This window comes from Panthera uncia, chromosome C2 (assembly GCF_023721935.1).
Source record: "Panthera uncia isolate 11264 chromosome C2, Puncia_PCG_1.0, whole genome shotgun sequence".
Taxonomy (NCBI): Eukaryota; Metazoa; Chordata; class Mammalia; order Carnivora; family Felidae; genus Panthera; species Panthera uncia.
In genome coordinates this window covers 64,159,701-64,181,033 of record NC_064810.1, presented here as the reverse complement: position 1 = coordinate 64,181,033, position 21,333 = coordinate 64,159,701, and the positions used below count along the sequence as shown (strand labels likewise).

The 21,333-nt window shown below is 40.2% G+C and overlaps 2 protein-coding genes across 2 annotated transcripts in view; both read right to left on the bottom strand.

The window, feature by feature from the left end:
- Positions 1–21,333, bottom strand: part of ARHGAP31 (Rho GTPase activating protein 31) — a 114,142-nt gene that overhangs the window by 41,641 nt on the left and 51,168 nt on the right. Inside the window, exons 2-3 of the mRNA XM_049629420.1 lie at positions 7,035–7,137; positions 3,978–4,122 (exon numbers count right to left, since the gene is read on the bottom strand). Of these exons, the coding sequence (XP_049485377.1) occupies positions 3,978–4,122; positions 7,035–7,137 (248 nt within the window). The remainder of the gene's footprint in view (positions 1–3,977; positions 4,123–7,034; positions 7,138–21,333) is intronic.
- PLA1A (phospholipase A1 member A) overlaps positions 1–21,333 on the bottom strand; it is a 194,960-nt gene that overhangs the window by 130,896 nt on the left and 42,731 nt on the right. The gene's annotated exons all lie outside the window — the stretch shown is intronic.

The window sequence follows — 21,333 nt, the reverse complement described above, 5'->3', positions numbered from 1 at the left end:
ACTGAGTCACCCAGGTACCCCTAGGGGATGTTTTTGACAGAATGAAAGGACAGAATGAAAAAATGGTTCCTTGCCCCTGTGATGAAACAGATTCAAATGTCACAGTTAAGCAAAGGGTCAAAGACTAGTTAGCATCCTAAAATAATTGTTTGCTAAAATAAGCAAATTGGATTTTTCTTCTGTTTATATATTCTCTTGCTTCATAGATATTTGGTGTATTATGCTAAATGAAAGTAAGTTTTCTCAAATCCTAATATATTCTAAATTTGCTCATTACTAAATGTTATTCTCTTTGTTTAGTGTTTTCTGTTATGTTATTACATTATCCACCAGAGATCAGTGAAACCCTACTAGTTAGATCATAAAGTTTAAATAGCTTCTATTTACTGTAATCTTAATTTATAATAAATGCTAACATTAAAGTGTGATTTCTTCTATAAACTAGTCTCAAACTCAAGTTGTTGCTGAGGAGAGATATATATATATATCTATATATAGATATAGATATAGATATAGATATAGATATAATATTATATGATATATGTTTAAGAAATATACATATATTTAAAGATACGAGTAGCTCCTAGACACTCATAGAATTGTTAATCTGAAGCCTGAATCACTTGCAGTTTTGGGCACAATTTTGTGTGAATATGCATTTTTCTGAGAATTGGATCCAGAACTTTCATCATTTCCCTCAAAGGATCTGTGATTCAAAAAAGATTATGAATTACTATATGAAATAAATAATGTAACTTTTATAGTTTAGGTATTGACAAATAGCACTTAAATACCTTGAGACCTACCAGATAACACTAACAGGAATTATCACAATTGAGAAAAATATAAAATAAAAGTCTTTCTCCAAAGTCTGTGTTGCAGTAATAAACTTTTTTTTTAATGTTTATTTAGTTTTGAGAGAGAGAGAAAAACAGAGAGTAAGTGGAGGAGAGGCAGAGAGAAAGGGAGACACAGAATCCAAAGCAGACTCCAGGCTCTGAGCTGTCAGCACAGGCCCCAATGCAGGGCTTAAACTCACGGACCATGAGATTGAGATCATGACCTGAACTGAAGTCGGAGGCTTTATCGACTGAGCCACCCAGGCGCCCCAAGAAAATTTTATTTTATTTTATTTTATTTTATTTTATTTTTTTAATGTTTATTTATTTTTGACAGAGAGAGAGACAGAGCATGAGTTGGGAGGGGCAGAGAGAGAGAGGGAGACACAGAATCCAAAGCAGGCTCCAGGCTCTGAGCTGTCAGCACAGAGCCCGACGCGGGGCTCGATCTCAGACCCCGAGATCATGACCTGAGCCAAAGTCGGACGCTCAACCAACTGAGCCACGCAGGCACCCCCCAACAAAATTTTAAATAAAAGCTTTTTACTCAGTAAATCTAATTCTATGATTTTTTTCCCTAAAGATATAAGCAGGCAAAAGGATAAAGATATATGTACAAAAATGTTTATTATATGTTGTTTTGTAAAAGCAAAGTGTTGAGAAACAAAAAGTCTAAATGTCCATAGTAGGAAACTGGCTTTAGAAATTCACTGAGCATATGAGAGAATACTCTGTAAAAAGTGTCTAATTGTCAGCACGGAAAGATGGACACATTGTTGAGTTAACACTACAAAGCAGTGATATATAGTATTGAGAAGGGAAAGTGGGGAGAGTGAAAGAGAGAGACAGATTGCGAGAGCTTGAGAAAGAGTCAGAGGGGAGGGAGAGGGAGCAATCTGTAATGATGTCTCCTAAAATGTTAGCTGCAGATATGCCTGGGGTGTGAGATTTCCAGGGATTTCTACTTTCTCCTTTATACATTTCTATATTACTTTCATTTTTGCAATAAAATTCTAATTTCATCTGGGAAAACAAAAACACTGTGCAAGGAGTAAGAGTGAAAAAAAACCCCACATGTTAACCGTAGTTGTTTTTGGTGCTTACAAGAAGAGACGAAGGGTTCCTTTCCACTTTCCTCCATTTTTCAAACTGTCTTTTAGCAAATATGACTACTTTTATTTTTATTTTTGTTAAATTTTTTTAAAGCTAGAGAACACAAGCTGGGGAGAAACAGAGAGAGAGAGGAAGAGAGAGAGAATACCCAGCAGGCTCTGCACTGTCAGCACAGAGCCCGATGCGGGGCTCGAACTCACTCATCATGAGATTGTGACCTGAGCCAAAATCACGAGTTGGACGCTTAACCAACTGGGCTACCCAGGTGCCCCCTGAAAATGATTACTTTTAAAATGAGGAAATAATTACATATGGTGATGGTATTATAATCTGGCAGACTCACACGAGACCCACAACTTTTCTTCCTGGTTCCTGGGAAAGACTCCTGTGTGATTTTGATGGTCAGAGACTGCCATTGTTTTTGACTTAGCCACTCAGAGTGGCTTTGGCCTTAGTTCTCAAGGTCCACTTAGATCTCTTAGGGTCCACAAACCACTGACACTTCACATCAGCTGGTATATGTTGGCTTCCCCAGTAGTCAACCACTAAGCCCAAGTTTTTTGTGTTTTGGCCTCATTTTTTTTCATTAAAAAGTTAATGTCCTTTTAGTGGATGAGATTTTGAAAGTTAAAGTCTAAAGAGGCAGGGAAAACTATAATCTCATTATTGAAATAAATGGCTGTTAATCCTTTGAACATCTTTTTCTTTAATCACATTTTAATATACAATTATGTATCTGTTCTTTTCCAGGTATCATTATGAGTGTTTCTCTGTATCATTGAAAACTCTTAAATACATTTTAATAGTCCAAGTTCAACATTTAAAATGCATCCATTTAGTCCTATATCATTTTGTTTATTTTTTTTTGTTGTTCTTTTTTTTTTTTTTTAATATATGAAATTTACTGTCAAATTGGTTTCCATACAACACCCAGTGCTCATCCCAAAAGGTGTGTCCTATATCATTTTGAACTGAAGAACATTTTATATGCTCAAAGGAAGTTTATTACAGGAGCCATGAGAAAGATTGCTGCCCATGTTAGAGCCTAGATCTGGTCCTTACCCATAATTGCAACTCCTACAAATCTTAATTTCAAGCATCACCTCTGACCACCTCATACTAACAGTCTGTTGACCTCAATAATCCATCAATAATATTTTTTTCACTGTTACACACTGCCTTAAGGCCTCACTTCCCTTCTTATCCAGACAAAATTCCATGGTCAACTATTTCAGTCACTCTCTTGTATATACCCTCATCTTCCTCATCCCCTTTATTAGCTGAATACACCCTCAATCTTGGTTAAATCCAACTGTACCTACTCTGCACCTCCATCCCTGCAGCCAAATGCTCAAGCCCAATTTTTAATGCTGTCTCTACAAACATCCTGTAAGCATTTATGCTTTCTACTTTTCCTATAGGTGCCCCTATCTGGTAACCATAGAGCTGCTGTTTAGGTGTTCTGTCCATCTATCTTTCACCAATCCAACTCACAGGCCTACACTTCCTCTTGGCTGCATTTCCCAGATTATTTTCTTTTTCCAGCTTTCTGATCTCTCTCTTGATTTGGGTTTGTTCTCTCTCCCTTCTCTACCTGCCCACCTCATTCCCAACCCCCCAAAAGAAATACAGAAGAAGTTGCCTGATAAAAATGAACTAGCCGTGAGTGTACATCTGGAGTCCCAGGTTCCTGTCCTGCTGTGTGACCCTGGGCCAGTCATTTCACATCTCTCATTCTTAGTTTTCCCCCTATACTATGAGGTACATTTAGCTAAATAAACATAGAAGTAATTTTAATCCAGCTCTTGGAACAAATAGCCACGATTCTGAAAATTTAAGAAAGGAAAAATTTAGCCAATAGACCCACTACCTTACTTTCTTCCCTATACCATCCTATTTCCATTGCCTGGCTAAGATAGTGCCAGCCATCTGGTGAGTATTATTATTGTTATTTTAGTGCTGAAACTCTCCTTGGCCCATCCACGTGTCCCACTCAGTAACCATAATGGAAATCCAAACACTTACCGTGAATTTCTCATAGAGCTCATAAGTCAGAAGGGGGTTGGGCAGCTCCCTAAAGTACAGCTTGCAGAGTGAGCCCACACAGTGGATGTCCTGGAGGTACACTTCCCTTGTCAGATCTGGACATTGATCTGAGCCAAACTCTTGCCTGAAACAACACAGACAGAGACATAACAACCTCGGGAACATGTGTTCTATGTAAGCAGCCGCTTGACTGCTTAGGGGTAAAAAGACCCTAAACTGCTGATCTGACTACATTTTGACCTCGATTCAAAATGACCTTCTTTTCCTGGCATAAGGAAGCTATGGGAAGACTTATCAAGTCAGGTCTGGATCTTCCCTGTAAAAGCTGCTGTCATTAGGAAAACATAATGCCCATTTACAAATGGATTTCTCAGCGCATTATGTCTGCAGTTTCAGTTATGAACAGTGGGGAAATATGCAAACAATCCGCCAAAAAAGTCTGTTGAGATTTCAATTCTTCCAAAATTTTGTTCCAAATGAACTTTTCTTTCTTGGAGGAGAGACCAAAACCAGAGTGAGTCAGATTGTTATCATTCATCTCCATATACCTACGTCAACAAACTTGTTTTATCTGGAGACTCAAACCCAAGGTTTAAGCAACTATCTTCTTGCTGCTAAATGGAAACTTCTAAGCTGCCTGACAGGGACTCCCACGGGATAGACCAGCTTCTAAATATCTTCTTTTTTTTTAAATTTTTTTTTTAATGTTTACTTATTTTTGAGACAATGTGAGGGACAGAATGCAAGCAGCCAAGGGGCAGACAGAGGGAGACACAGAATCTGAAGCAGGCTCCAGGCTCTGAGCTGTCAGACCAGAGCCTGACATGGGGCTCGAACTCACAAACCATGAGATCATGGCCTGAGCCAAAGTCAGAAAGTTAACTGACTGAGCCAATCAGGCGCCCCATAAATATCTTCTTATAAGCAATGTATAGTGAGGTGTTTGGGAACATCATCAGATTCCAGGCCTTGTTTCTGATTATAAAACATTTCCTTACCAAACTTATGTGAATACACTGCCTCAAATAGTATACACTTACAAGTTAAAAATCTGTTTAAGAAATGACAATTTTCAGCTTTAACATAGAGGAGGAATTAGGTTTCTTGACAGTATTCATTTGGTCAGCCAAGTAGTGGCAAAGTCAACAGGACTCTCGGGACCAGCATTTCAAAACAGCTCGCTGCCCATTTTCCTGTCACCTGGTTCTGGACCTTCAACAAAGGGTGGGGAAATCCCTGATGGTGGCCAAACCTGAAAGGAGCTGAGTGGGGCTCTGAAAAGAAAACCATGCAACGGCCTTATAAATTCACAAGTGTGTGTGTGTGTGTGTGTGTGTGTGTGTGTGTGTGTTTCTTTAAGAGGCCAGAACAAGAATAATTTGGAGCTTATTCATTTATTTAGCCAAAATTTCCCTGTCGAGGCTAATAGGGTTGGTCCTTAAATGAAAAAGAATTGGCCATTGCTCAAATGTTCTCCTACGGTACTAACTACCATGTAGTTGGTATATTTCAGAGCTAAGAGTGAAACATTAAAAAGTATTTGTTGAAACTCTAAAAAATGTCAGTAAATTAGTGAAATTATAAAAGCACATAGATCTGTTAAAATCTATGGTTACAATAAGCTGATTAGTTTTGAACAGTCACCAGTTCTCCAGGAATAAAAAAGATGTTTTATTCCTTTGGTATAATTTCATTATAATTGCGATTTGAGGGGGAGGGACAGAAAACCAAGTCAGAGGAAGAAGACAAAAATACATTAACTTTACAATCTATTAAATTCAACAGACTATTCTGGTAACGCGAATGCTTTTATTGTTTCAAAAGTCTACATTTATTTATAACTAAACATATAATAAATATATAAAAATACCACCTGATAAAACACTCTGTATATATACTGTATATCTTTTCCCTTTATTTGATATATGTAATACATATAAAACATACACATGTGTTTTGTGTGAAGGTTATTATACTCTTAATTCAATGTGACAGAAATTTCTTCCAAAAAACTCTAGGATAAATTCTAGAATTGTTTAGGAAAAAGCAATACATTTGGAAATAACCCATCTATCCATAGTCTTTTTTTTTTTTTTTAATTTTTTTTTTCAACGTTTTTTATTTATTTTTGGGACAGAGAGAAACAGAGCATGAACGGGGGAGGGGCAGAGAGAGAGGGAGACACAGAATCGGAAACAGGCTCCAGGCTCCGAGCCATCAGCCCAGAGCCTGAGGCGGGGCTCGAACTCACGGACCGCGAGATCGTGACCTGGCTGAAGTTGGACGCTTAACTGACTGCGCCACCCAGGCGCCCCTATCCATAGTCTTTTAAATATCAGCCTCGGGGTGCCTGGATGGCTCAGTCAGTTGAGCGTCTGACTCTTGATTTTCACTCAGATCATGATCCCAGGGTCATGGGATCAAGCTCCACTAATGGTGGAGCCTGCTCAAGATTCTCTGTCTCTCTCTCTCTCTCTCTCTCTGCCACTACCTCTGCCCTTCTCCCCTACTTGTGCTCTCTCTATATAAAAATTAAAATTAAATAAAATAGCAGCCTCAACGAAAGAAATGCACAATCATGAAGATTTGTGATTTCCTGACCAAGTGAAATATCCAATGTTGAATGTGTGCCAACAGAAAAACTCCTATCATCTCCAAGTTCTGAACACTATGTAATTGGGATCTAACTGAACTCTGGGTAGACAAGTGAATGATAATAAATCGTGTTTTCCTGACTTGTATTTTAAATCATTTGAGTTCAGCTGAATCCACCTAAGAAGGCTAAACCTGGTGCAAGACAAAGAAACAGATTAAAAACTCTCAGGAGCTTTTGTTGGAAAGAATTACATCAGACTAGAGGATTTCCTGATTAGATTAAGAACAGTTAGGCATCTGAAAACATCACACTTGATCTTCTGCCCTGCCACCCTTCTCTCAACTGCTTCAGGTTTTTAATACTCCCAATTCTGGCGAACAGAGGTATGGACAGAGGAAGGCTCATGGGAGAATTCTTTGGGGGCTCTTCTTTTAGCTCACCTTAGCCTTTGTATATTTGAGGTGACTCCCGAAAGCCGATAAATTCCATCCACAATGCCGTGAGTCTCTATAAATTCTGCACAGCTCTTCAATACATATGGAACTATGCAAAGAGAAACAATAAAGTATTAGATATAAGTCTAACTGTTCTTTAAAGATATCCTTTTAAAACTCCAGGTAACTTCAAAGAGAAGCAAGTATGGAATGCATGTGAGTTACAAGTGGAAACAATTACTTTTAAATGGTAGATGATATTCTTTTGTATTTAAAAAATCATGAGGTTTTGTTAAACTTTAGAAAAGTCATGTGTTTTAAGAGTTGGTTGGGTTTTTTTAAAAAATTTGAAAAATATGCAAACACTTAGATTTTGAAACCAGCAGTGACCTTGGAAATCCCACAACTCAATCTCCTCATTTCACTGGTTCTCCTAGTGTGGTCTCCTGACCCGCAGCATCAGCATCTCCTGGGAACTTGTTGGACGTGCAAATTCTCAGGCCCTACTCCAGACCCACTGAATCAGAAATTCTGGAGGTGGTGCCCAGCAATCTGTGTTTTAAAAGCTTTCAATGTGAATGCTAGCACGATACAATTGCCTATACTACACATGAAGAAACCAAGGTGCAGATAGATTTACTTACCTCATTCAAGATTATTTGTTGCTTATGAAAAGTAATTAACATGGGAAAATCCTTATGATATAAGTAGGCAAAAGAAAAATAAGGCACAAAATCAAATATACATTGTGAATTTAGCTATGTTAAAAAAAAACGCAAAGGAGAAAAGACTAAAGATGTCCACCAGAACGTTAAAAGTTATTAAAAGGTCAAAGTGTTAAGGTATTTTTTTTAATGTTTATTTATTTATTTTTGAGAGAGAGACAGAGACAGAGAATCCCAAGCAGGCTCCACGCTGTCAGCACAGAGCCCAATGTGGGGCTTGAATTCATGAAACAAGAGATCATGACCTGAGCTGAAATCAAGAGTCGGACACTTAAACAACTGAGCCACTCAGGCACCCCTGAAGTATTTTTTTAAAGGTGAGAACCGCCCTCCACCAAGACCACTGAGTGGGTCAAACCAGTCATTGATTGAATGGACCACATAAAAGGGACCACCATGGCCTTTGGAATTCCTGCCACTTCAGAAGTTCATTGCCCGGGTAGAAAAGCCTGACTATGCCAACCTCTCCTCAAAGCTGACCCTGATTGGCCCAGCCAGTTCAGTGACAGAATGGCAGTTTTAGGCCTTCTGGATGGCATGGAGAGAACAAGTTTCTTGCCGCCCTGGTCCCTGAAGAGATCCACCTGAGGTCCCTCCATGACAGTGCTGTGAATGGTGGTTTGGTATGGAGCACCAAAGCCTTGGGTGCTGAAGTCTTCAGTCATGGAGGTGGTATGGAACTTCATGAACTAGTGCTTGGGTTAGCACTGTGCCCCCTCTTCCCAAATATACCTAATCCATTAATGCCTTAGATCAGAGTAATGCCAATCCATTAAAGCTTAATGTGCATGATCATGCCTGCACACAATTCCAAGTTGGGCTGGACATTACATAAGTAGACACCAGGTGTTCAGACTTAACATTCTTCCTAGAGTCTATATTACAATATTTTTTAAACAATTCCCACCATTTCTTTCAACTACCAACTATAATTTTGGATGTTCAGTAAAATTCATCATCCTTAAAGTATTTCACCCACCTCTCAAAGGCCGTGCACACCCAGGACCATTCCCCTCCAGGACACATCCATGTTTTGCCCTGCTCTTTCATGATTGGAACTGGGGAAAAACTTCTTAGTTATCTCAGGTAGGAAGAGGGCAGGGAATGGACTCAGGATTGGAAATATTGAGACCAGAAACCAGCAAGGTGGAACCACTCACTATTAGTGAATACAAGGTGGGAGCAGAGTGTGGTAGGGGAGGGGCTGTGAGAATGGGGAGGGGTCCAGGACCTCTGCCTGGCTCCACCCAAAAGAGCTATACTCTGATCTGTTTTATGAAATAGTTTTCTCGGTGAGATTTTTGTCTCCCACCCCCATGTTGCTAAATAATAAACAAATAAATAAGCAAGCAAACAGAGTTCAATGTTTAAAAAAAAATGTTTTGGATTTTTGTTTTAATCCCTATTGTGCACAATAATGGCCAACTCTTTCCCTACAGCACCAAGCTGTTGTTTTATGACTGCCACATTTGGTCTATGGTTGAGAACACAGGTCTGAATGTCAAACTGCCTTTGTAACCTTAGGCAAGATACATATGTAATAATTCTGTTTCTCAGTGTCCACATCTGTAAAATGAGGATAACAGTGATTTTAACCTCATAGTTAGGATTGAAGTAATACCTGTAAACATTTAGCACAGACCCTGACATATAATAAGCATTCTACAACGACAGTTATTATTTCTATTTGAAGCTTCTCTGTGATGTAAATTCGTAATTTGTGAGATGTAATCTTGGTGAAAATAATTTACCTCCTCCTATCCAACGGATGATTGGGGTAGAGGGGACCAACCACTTACCAGTCGACACTCATATCTACTATTTGGAATGGCTTCTGTGTCCTTCTTGGATTAAATATTTCTATTTGAAGGTAATTTTGCTTGTCTGAAGTCTCTTTTCTATGCATTTAGGTGTGTTTCTATAACACAAAGGCGGCAGGATCCAACAGTGCACAGATTTTGAGTTAGAGTCCCGGGGCTATGCTTGGCCTTGGTGTGGTCCAAAGCACATCTCTGTACCGAGGTATATGGCTGTTGTGCCATGCAGGGCACAAGTGGACTTAAGAGCTCTGAGTATTCCCAAGAAGGACTCAAGACAAAGCCCTGGATTTGAAGGGCCTTTATGAAACACTCTACAGAAGGTGTAGTGTGGGGTCACCAACCTGTCCTATCCCATTCTCAGGTAGGGCCCTTCCAGTACCATAGCTCTTAGGTGCAGTACCTCAGGTCTGTTTAATTTAAAGGTGGAGAAAACACATTCCCGGATGGAGCCTCCACCACAAATTTACTCTGGCTTTGATACAGAGGCCCTAGAACCTCTCGTCCATAGCTCTGTTTAAACAAGAGGCAAGAGTGAAACAACTCAGGGGAGGAGGCTGTGTTCCGGGTCCCTGAGGAGTGTCAGCTTTCCTGGATTCTTGTCTCGGGCTGAGTTGGAAGATGAAGGAATTCCCCGTCATACTCAGTAAATGGGAAAGGATCCACTGAATCTCCATAATCATCTAGCTTGAGAGCCAGAGCAGTGGTTCTCAGACTGCAGTCCCTGGACCAGGTGCACCAGCAGCAGCTGCCTCCAGGAGATTCTGATACGCGCTAAGGCTGAAGAACCACTAGTCTAGACACGAGTTTCTCATAATTTAATGTGACCCAGGTTACTGGGATCTTGTTAACATGTGGGTTCCAATGGGGGAAGAGTGTCAAGAATTTGCATTTTTAAGAAATTCCAAGGTGATAGGAATACTGCCCCTCTACAGCCCACCCTTAGGGTAGCAAGGGTCTAAAGGTAATACTGGTGAGTGGTGCTGCAGAGGGTACTAAGAGTTTATAGAATTCTGTAGACTATTGTCTCCGGGGTGCAGCCAAATTGAGGACACCCTAGAATTGTGGATACGATAGAAGCTTGACACAAAATAGCTGAGTAGTCATAGATGGAAAGAACGCTTTCACTGTCAGTTTAGGCATGGGCAGGAGTAATGTTAGAAGTCAGAGTCACAGAGCTAGTTTAATTCTGAGGGTTTATCATGGACCCAAAGAACTTCACGTCTCCTCCTACAGAGGTACACACAGTTCAGTTGCTGATTGTGATAGAATGTTATAACTTCTTTGAACTGTTTCACGGATGGTTCTCGAAGACCCTTTTATGTTTTGCTTTTCCTGGATCAGCAATCCTAAATGTTAAATTTTAATCCGAGCACAAAATAAATCTTGAGGTGGTTTCTGATAGAGAAGATAATTTTGTCTTTGATTTATGCTTTACAGTTTACACAACATTTTAAAGCCTTTGTCTGATTTGATCCAACCTGGTACAACTAACAGACATTTTATACTTATAAGTAATGTGGGGCACTTCTTTCCTCAACTCCTAACTCTTCAAGGATTTGGTGCAGAAAAGTCCAGCAGTTAAATAATTTCTAAGTCCCCCCAGAAGAAATGTCTGTTGAGATGCCCCAGTTCCCTGTGTGGCCAGGACCTGATCAGATCTAGAGACAGAGATTGGAACAAGCACAGTTTTATTTGGTTACTTATGTGGTCATGGCAACCATATGATTTCATAGTGCAAACTGCATTTGGGTTTTAGGGAAACATGGCCCTCCTTCCCCCCCCGTTCTGGATTTTTGTTAAGGTCTTGTACTGGTCAGATTTCATCCCCTCTCTGGGTCCTGCATTCCTAATCTTTAAAGTGAAGTCTAATGGTATGTACACACAATGGAATCCTACTCAGCCATCAAAAGCATATGATAAATGATAAATGATAAAGCATATGGGCAACAGAAGCCAGACTATAAAGGAGTACATACTAGGGGCACCTGGGTAGCTCAGTTGGTTAAGCATATGACTCTTGGTTTCTGCTCAGGTCCGACTCTGCGTTTCGGCTCAGGTCATGATCTCATGGTTGGTGAGTTCAAGCTCCACATCAGGCTCTGCATTGACAGTGCGGAGCCTGCTTGGGATTCTCTCTCTCTCTGCCCCTCCCACTCTGTCTCTCAAAATAAATAAGTAAAATTAAAAAAAAAAAGAGTACCTACTGTACTATTCCATTTATATTAGAAATGCAAACTATAGTGGAAGAAAGCAGGAAGAGGCAGGAGGTAGGAATTGGGAAGCAGTCGGGGAAAACTTTCAGGAATGAAGGATATATTCATTGTGACTGAGGTGCTAGAAGGGACCAAGGGCCAAGGGTGGGTGAAGAAGAATTGACTGTTGCAGGAGGAGGGTAAAAGAGCAAGGGAAACAAGCCGCTGCACAGGGAAGAAATCTTCTGAACATCTACTGCCATGCATAGGGCAGAGTGAGGACTTTAAGCAGCATTGTTATGTTGTGAATGGGGCAGCACAATGGCATTTTTTTCAAGAGATGGAGTAAAGATTTCAATTACTTTTCCATTACTCTTGGCCGTCAGCAGAGAACTTCCTAGCTCCCCTCCTGACCCCGGGAATCTAAGAGCTGTCACAGTGGCTCCCCGAAACTTCTCTCTCTGCTAGCTCCTGCGTTTTATTTCTGTCCTACCCGTTCTGTCCTGCAACTCCTTCTCCCTAGCCTTTGGGAGTCTCCGCTTGCCTAGAGGTCGCTGTCCCCCGCGACTTCCCCTCTGATTCTTCCTCCGCCTTGTAATTTCTTTCTACTCTCTTCCTCCTGGCCTAGTGCCGAATTAAAGAGAAATTTGAAAATGTGTGGTATTTATTTTAAAAAGTGTTATGCTGTCTGTTCTTTAAAAAAGCAAAGTAATTGCTTTCTAATTTTCTAAATTTTTAAATATATTTTGACTTTGGCATGTTTTCCTTAGAGAAAAGTTTTTTGTTTTTTGTTTTTTTATTTTAATCTAAAAAAAATTCAGATATAGGGGCGCCTGGGTGGCTCAGGTTATGATATCACGGTTTGTGGGTTCGAGTGCCGTGTTGGCTCTGTGCTGACAGCTCAGAGCCTGGAGCCTGCCTTGGATCCTGTGCCTTCCTTTCTCTCTGCCCCTCCCCCACTTTCTCTCTCTCTTTCTCTCTCTGTCTCTCTCTCTCTCTCAAAAATAAATAAACATCACGGGGCACCTGGGTGGTTCAGTTGGTTAAGCCTCCGACTTTGGCTCAGGTCATAATCTCACGGTTCATGGGTTCGAGCCCCGCGGCAGGCTCTGTGCTGACAGCTCAGGGCCTGGAGCCTGCTTCAGATTCTGTGTCTCCCTCTCTCTCTGCCCCTCCCCTGCTCACGCTCTGTCTCTCTCTGTCTTTCAAAAATAAATGTAAAAAAAAAAATCAAAAATAAATAAACATTAAAAAAATTCAGGTATAATTCAAATGCTGTAAAATTCACCCTTTAAAGCATATAGTTAAGTGGTTTTTGGTATATTTCCAGAGGTAAGCAACCATCACGTTTCAGAACATTTTCATTGTCTCAATTCCAGGATATTTCCATATATGCAAGCTTATTTCATTGCAGCAATTTTTGTAATGGCACAAGATTGCCCATCCATAGGAAGCTCCTCTTATAAATACTAGAACATCCATATAGTGAACTACTATACAGTTATTAAAAAGAATGAGAAAACTTTCATGTACAGATACAGAGTGGTCTCCAAGGCATATTGTCAAGCAAAGAGAACAAGGTGCAGACAGGCATAATGGTATCCTACCATCTGTTTCTTAAAAATAGAGACTAGAACAGATATGCAATTCATTTATCTATGCATTAAATATTTATGGAAGGACACATAAGGAAGTCATAAATTAGGTGCCTATAGGAGATGGAACTAGGGGGTGGACTAGGGCTATAAGAGGGAGACTTCTCATTATATATTCTTTTATACTTTTGAATGTTGAACTATAAGAAAAAATTTTTCATAAAAAATGAGATTTAACAACAAAAATGAAATTTAACAAATTTTTTTGCAAGCCTACTCCTACCCAACACTAAGTCGTGAGCTCCTTGGAGACACTGAGGACAATACTCTGTCTCATTAGTCTAGAATAGCATTGAAAACATGAATGCTCAAAATGTTTTGCTGGACAGAAGATTGGTCATTTTTCTCCAGATGGGTTTTCTGTGCTCCATGGATACCTGAATCCCTCAAGGAGAAACACTTATTATGTGTCAGGCACTGCATTAGACGCTTTAAAAAACAAAAAACAAAAACAAAAAACAAAAAAAAACACCTGGCATTCCCCATTCTATAATCATAGCCAATCCATGAAATAGGTGAAATTCTCCATTTTGAAAATGTGAAAGCTGATTCTGATAGGTTAAGTAAGGTGCCCCAAATCACACAGTTGGTAAATGGCAGAGTTGGGCTCCCAAACCAAGTGTGACTGACTCCAAAGTTCCTATTTTTTTCATAGTACTATAATTGGGGAGGAATAGAAAAAGCCTCCTTGTCATGAGTTGGTGGCCAAGTGCTGAGACACCATTGAAGAAGAGCTGATTGGTTCTGTGCCCTTAACTATTCAAATGCCTGAAATTCTCCCACTGCAGGCCTTACCTTACGGTAGTGATGGCTTTTAGGCATTCAACACCTAGTGGTTAATATTTATTTTAAAATTCCTCTTGAAGGGGCACCTGGATGGCTCAGCTGGTTAAGTGACCGACTTTGGCTTAGGTCATGATTTCACAGTTCATGAGTTTGAGCCCCACATCAGACTCTGTGCTGATGGCTCAGAGCCTGGAGTCTGCTTCAGATTCTGTGTCTCCCTCTCTCTCTGCCCCTCCCCGACTTGTGCTCTGTCTTTCTCTCTCTCAAAAATGAATAAATGTTAAAAAAAAAAAAAAAAAAAAAAAACTAGGGGCACCTGGGTGGCTCAGTCGGTTGAGTGTCCGACTTCAGCTCGGGTCATGATCTCACAGTTTGTGGGTTCGAGCCCCGCGTCAGGCTCTGTGCTGACAGCTTGGAGCCTGGAGCCTGCTTTGGATTCTGTGTCTCCCTCTCTCTCTCTCTCTCTCTCTCTCTCACTGCCCCTCCCCTGCTCATGCTCTGTCTCTCAAAAATGAATAAACATTAAAAATTTAAAAAAAAAACACTAAAATTCTTCTTAAGAAAGTTACAAAAGCAATATATGTTGATAAAAAAATGAAAAACACTTCATGATTCTAAGCTATACTATCAAGCTATAGTAATCAAAACAGTATGGTACTGGCATAAAAATAGACAAATAGATCAATGAAACAGCATCAAGAACCTAGAATAAACCCAAGCATATACAGTCAACTAATATTTTACAAGGGAGCCAAGAATACTTGATAGAGAAAAGATAGTTTCTTTAATAAATGGTGCTGGTAAAATTTGATACTAACATGTAAAAGAATGGAAGTAGACCCCTATCTTATGCTATTTACAAAAATTAACTTGAAATGAATTAGATTTAAATGTAATACCTGAAACTCTTGGAAGAAAACTTATGGAAAAAACTCCTTGACATGCGTCTTGGCGATGATTTTTTGAAGATGATATATTAAGTGCAAACAACAGAAATTAAAAATAATCAAGTAGGACTATATCAAACTAAAAACCTTCTTCACAGGAAAAGAAATAATCAACAAATGAAAAGACAACCTACAGAATAGGAAAAAATATTTGCAAACCATATATCTGATCAAGGGTTAATAGCCAAAATATGCAAAGAACTTATATAACTCAAAAGCAAAAAATAAAACAAAAACAAAAATAAACTAAAAGACAAAAAAACACCAAAAAATTCAATTTAAAAATGGACAAAAGTAGACATTTCTCCAAAGAAGATATATGAAAGGCCAACAGACACATGAAAAGATGCTCAACATCACTCATCATCAGGGAAATGCAAATCAACACCAACAACCATGAGATATCACCTCCTGCTTGTTAGAATGGCCATTGTGAAAAAGATACGAGATAACAAATGCTGGTGTGGATATAGAGACAGAAGAAACTGTGCACTGTTGGTGGGATTGTAAATTGGTACAGCCACTATGGAAAACAGTATAGAGGGTTCTAAAAAAAAAAAAAAAAAAAAAAACAAAACCCAAAAAAACAGAACTACCATATGATCCTGCAATTTTACTTCTGGGAATATATCCAAAGGAAATGAAAATACTAACTCAAAAAGATATCTGCACCACCACCCCCCCCCCCCCCCCGCCCAGTTCATAGCAGCATTATATTTACAACAGCCAAGACAGGGAACCACCTCAAGTGTCCATCAATGGATTAAACACACACATACACACAATGGAATATCACTCAACCATAAGAAGGAAATCCTGCCATTTGCAACAACATAGTAGACCCAGAGAGCATGATGCTAAGTGAATTAAGTCAGACAAATGCTGTATGATCCCACTACCTGTGGAATCTTAAAACAAACAAACAAACAAACAACTCATAGAGAAAGAGGTCAGACTTGAAGTTACCAGAGACAGGAAGCAGGGGAAGAAGAAATTGGAGAAAGGTGGTCAAAAGGTACAGACTTCCAGTTACAAGATAAGTGGGTACTAGGAATGTCATGTTCAGTATGATGATTCTAGTTAACACTACTATATGACATATAGGCAGTTGGTAAGAAAGTATTTCCTAAGACTTCTCATCACAGAGAAAAGTTTTTTTTTCTTTTTCTGTTTTCTCTTTTTATCCTAACTATATAAGATGATGGATGCTAACTAAATTATTGCTGTTATCATTTCACAATATATGTAAGTCAAACCATTATTCTGTATACTTTAAACTCATATAGTAATGTCAATTATATCTCAATAAAACTAGAAAACATTTTTAAAGAATAAAAAAAAGCTGGAAGGCAAGAAACAAAGATAAAGACTATAGACTGACAGTGTCTCTTTTATACCACCCTTTCCCAAATCTTAAATGATAAAAAATAAAACACATTGATATGTTATTAATAGTAATTACTTTTAGGTGGTAGAAAATAAATGATTTTTGCTTTTCTGTATTTTTAATTTTGCTTTTCTGAATTTTCTATAATAATTTTTTTAAAGAAAGACATGGGTTTTTGAAAAACAAGTTTCATTAAAGAAGTCAGAGGGCCTTCTGAAGTCAGTGAGGCAATTTCTAGATGTTGAAATCTAGATGTTGAAACCCCATTGAGATAATTACTCCTTGTTTAATAGAAGTATTTGCCTGACCTGTTGGCCTGGTGTGGCCGAGGACTAGCTGTGTTCCACAACCGAGCTCCTGATGGTGGATTGCATTCTGGAGACCCCTGCCCTTCCCACTTTTAGAGTCTCAGATGCTAAGTCAAGTCAGCTCTTTCTTGTAGAAGTATCCAGACCGGATCCTCCCTCTGGTGCATATCCTTGACTCACCCCAGCCACTATCAATGCACCTACTCTCTCCCAGTGACAATGATTCCCCTTGAAATGTGTACAGAAGCCATCTAGCCGAAGGGTCAAGAAGGTAAGACCTTTGTCCTCAGGAAGACAAGAAAGGAATGGGCATAACTGTGCACCTACTTTGTGCTGATCCCTGAGCTCTATCCATTATTTATACCCAACGCACAACCACCTTATGAGGGAGGAATTATTCCTACTTTATAAGTGAGGAAACTGAAGCTCACAGGTATAAATAACATGGCCAGTATGAAAATATCAAGCAAACTATGTTAAGGGCTCTAGAGAGGCACAAAAAATGTGATAGAAGTCCTTCTAAAGAGATTACATATGGTAGGCGAGGTCAAGCAGGGTTTTTATGTGCTGAACAAAAAGAGGAGACTGTGTGCATTTATTTATAGGGTGCCGACGGTACAGGGAGACCACACTAGAGGGTGCCGAGACAGGACCCTCACCCTGAAGGGCTCACATGTTGTGACATAAGTGGATAAAGAAGGGCAAATCCAGGCTATGTAGTAAGAACTCTAACACTGGTTAGAGGGGGTGATTTGAGATGCTATGCTGCGATATGATACAACGTGATGTAATATATACAATACATGCAGAACACTTGGTTAAGCGCCTGGCATATAATAAGCACTTAGTAAATGCCACCCACTTTCTGGTACAGGGAATGGTATAAACAAGGTGGGAAAGCAAGAAACAATGTAGTGAATTCCAAGAATGCTGACTAGACCAGTCTGGTGGAGAAAAGTTCAGGTAAATTAGGGGAGTTCTTAATGACAGCCCAGGAAGATTTTGTTCTATCTTGAGCTCCACTGCCAGACAAATCTTTCCAAAAAAAAACTAACTTGATGATAAAACTCCCCTACTCTGGAACATTCAGTGGCTCCCTGTTGCCTGTAGGATGATGTCCAATCCCGGCAGCTCTAGGACCAGACTCAGCTGTCCCATCAGGGCTGACCCTTGAATTCTTCCGGTCAAGGGAATAATAGTCTTTTGAGAAAGCTGAGTGGGGAGAGGAGATCCTATGAGGGAAAAGACCACAAACCTATTGCTCCAAAAAGAAAAAAATGAAGGTTAGTGGAAAGGACCTCTTTATGCTTTATTGAGAATGAAAGAGAAGGTGATTCTAGCTGATTCCTGAAATTTCTTTGAGTTAATGGGCAAGTGGAAACAGCCTCAGTGAAGGTGGGTGTTGGGGAATGGAGGTGGCTGTGGCCCCAAGGAAGGACAGTGCCGGGTAGAGAAAAAGGGTGGGGCATGATGACAAGACTGAGGAGCTCCTACATAGCCTGGGGCTTAGCTGGCCCAGCTCACCTTGTACCCAAGAATAGTACAGAAGGATCTCATTCCATTGCTGAAAATGGAGACCTCTGGACTTTGTGTCATTTGTAGACTTTTTTTTGGCTCATCCTTCCTACTTTCTGACTTTGTCCCCAGGGTATTTGTGGGGCAGACATCACTCAGTTCATGGGGCTGACCTTTCAGTCACCCCTAGCATACTCCCAGGCCTAGCTTGTGAGCATCAGTTTCCTTTTCATTGCCAACAAATCATTTAAATACTCAATTTAACTGCATGAGGACCACAGTCAGCTTCAATCACACGATCAAGATTTTGTTTCCTGGACCAACAGCCCCTCTCTTTCTTGCCACCTGCTCCTTGGGATGCCGCGGATAGAGGCTCTACCTCGGTAATAGATAAAGCAGATGATCACATGTGCCTCGAGAGAGAGTCCCAGGGGAAGAAGGGATAGGAGTCCAGCAGGGTAACAAGAGATAAAGAGGGAAAATACACCCACTTCTTGAATTGTATGCTTCACTAACACCAATCATCTTAAGAATGAGGACAATGTAACTTCTTCTCTCATCTATGTCTTGGCCACATTTTTTTGTTGTTGTTTTTTGTTTTTACATGCCTAGTGGGTGGTCATGGGATGCACTCATCAAATGCTGTGTGGGGTATCATGCTTAACAATCATTATTTCACTTAATTCTCAAATTGTCACAACTCTGAGGTATAGGCATTCCTATTCCTATTTTATAGATGGGCAATTAGGATTCAGTGTAGTTGGATGACTAGTCCATGGTCAAACAGCTAGTGGCAAACCTAGCATAGAATTACAAGCCTGGTTGAATCCAAAGTTCATACACTTTCCAGTACATTTTGTAACCTCCAAGATAGGGAAACTGAGGCACATCCCAGGCATGGGGAAGACCAGAAAGCAGCAGGAAGCAGAGATGACTTCCTGTCCAAGAGCAACCCGATGATGGAGAAGGATATAAAACAATGAGTCAAGACAGCTGGGTTTTTGCTCTGACCCCCAGGTACTAGATTTTAGACCTCTGAGGAGAAATAACTGTTCCTTTTATGAATTCCCCCACAGGTAGTAGGTGCTGGGTACTTATCAGTTAAAGCCTCATGAATCAGTTCTTCCAGGAAAAAAACAAAAAAACAAAAAAAAAAACCTGCCACTCCCAGCCCCAGACTTTCATCTGTACCAGGAACAAGTTCTGGATCTCGATGATTGCTAATGTTCCTTTCAGGTCTTACACCCCATGACCTGTGAATTTCCTGGATGAAGCTAGGCTAGAAATTTAGAAGGCAGACTTCACTTCTACCTGCAGTGTTTGAGTCCACACTTCTGCTGGTTTATATCTAGGTCTTCAAGGCGAAACATGAGCATGAGTGTTAGTTTTGTTTCTGTTTCTTACTTGTATTATTGACTCCCCAACTTGCCCTTCCCATTTGAATAGAAATTTGTGTTAAATAAATATAAACTTCTCTCTCAGAAGGTCTACACATATCTCCTTTTGGTATGACTGGGCTCCTATTAGCCCAATGTGATTTTTATTAACATGGATACTGGAGTCCTCCAGGAACTTAGCTTTAAATGGTGCTGAGTTCATCTGAAGGCTCCTTCCCCACCCCCAACCCCAACTGATGTGACCATGCCCTGAGGGTGAGAAATACCTTCTCTTGCTTATTGTACCTTCTGGTTTCCCAGGAGGCTCAGCTTCCTAATGGTTTCCAGACCCATGGCACCATGGGTTCTTTTCATTTCTGTGTTATTCTAAAAATCAATTATGCTGATGAAAGATGAGGAGCATTTAGAAAAAAACAACTTCATCACTGGCCCTCTAGGTCTATGCGAAGAAGAGCCAGGTAGTGCTTATCAGCTCCTCGCTGTACCCCCTGTCCCAGCATCCTTTCATTTCCTGCCCAATATTCCCGAGCCACAGGCAGCCATTGTTTCCAGAATAGCTCTGCTTGGAAGTCTGGGTACCTTGGCCTCCCAGTGCTTCCTGTTGTTACAAGGCCTCTTTTTCCTGCTGAAAACAGCCGCACTTCCCTGCAGTATGTAACCCTTTTGCGGCAACTCATTTCTTACATGAGCTTGTTCTGTGCTTGCAAATACCAGGCACACATTCAACCTATTTAATTTAACTTTCTTTCTAAAAGTTATGCTTATGCAAGTACTGCAAATGTAAAAAATATAAAAATATAGAGAAGCATAGGAAAAAAAAATCACCAAATCTCACCCATTCTATTAGCACTTAAAATCTCTTTGGTGTTCATACTCTAAAACTCTGCATCATGCATCTACATACACAGAATTTACCCAGAGACTTAGGGCTTGAAGAGATGCTCATTCCCAATGGTTGAAACAGAGGCAAGGAGGCCTGCCTGGAAACCAGCCTCCCTGAGGTTCTCATACATGAACAAGCAAAAGGCCTTGGCAGCTTGAGGAAAGTACAGACTCCAGGAAATTCCTCCTCAAATTCTCAGGACTACTTTTAGAGAAACTCAGGGAGAGATTGTCTTTAAGAAGTTTGTTAACAGAATTTGGGAGGTGGGATTGGGGAGGTGGCAGAGGGGTGACACTGTTGGGGTGTTCAGGGATCAGAATCCCCTCAATCCATCTCACTGCCAGCTGCCAGAATGAGATTTCAAAAACAAAGATCTGATGGTGTCTCTCCCTTGTGAAGACCAAGGTCCATAGCAAGGCCAGCTGGGTCTTTGTAGTCCCACCCCCAACACCACTTTCTCTAGTCCTGTCCAAGTTCCGTGAAGACCATGGCTCATCCCTTTACATTCTCTTTCCTCCTTTTGAAATGCACCATCCCACAACTTTCCTGTAACCTCCAATAGAATAAGTTGCCAAAAACAGGACACAAGGCTCTGCTGTATTTTCTAGAATTCTGGATGTTATTTTAAGATGCAAATCAAGATATCCTAATTTCTAGGAGTTTCTATTTTGTGGTCCCAGGGAACACGGT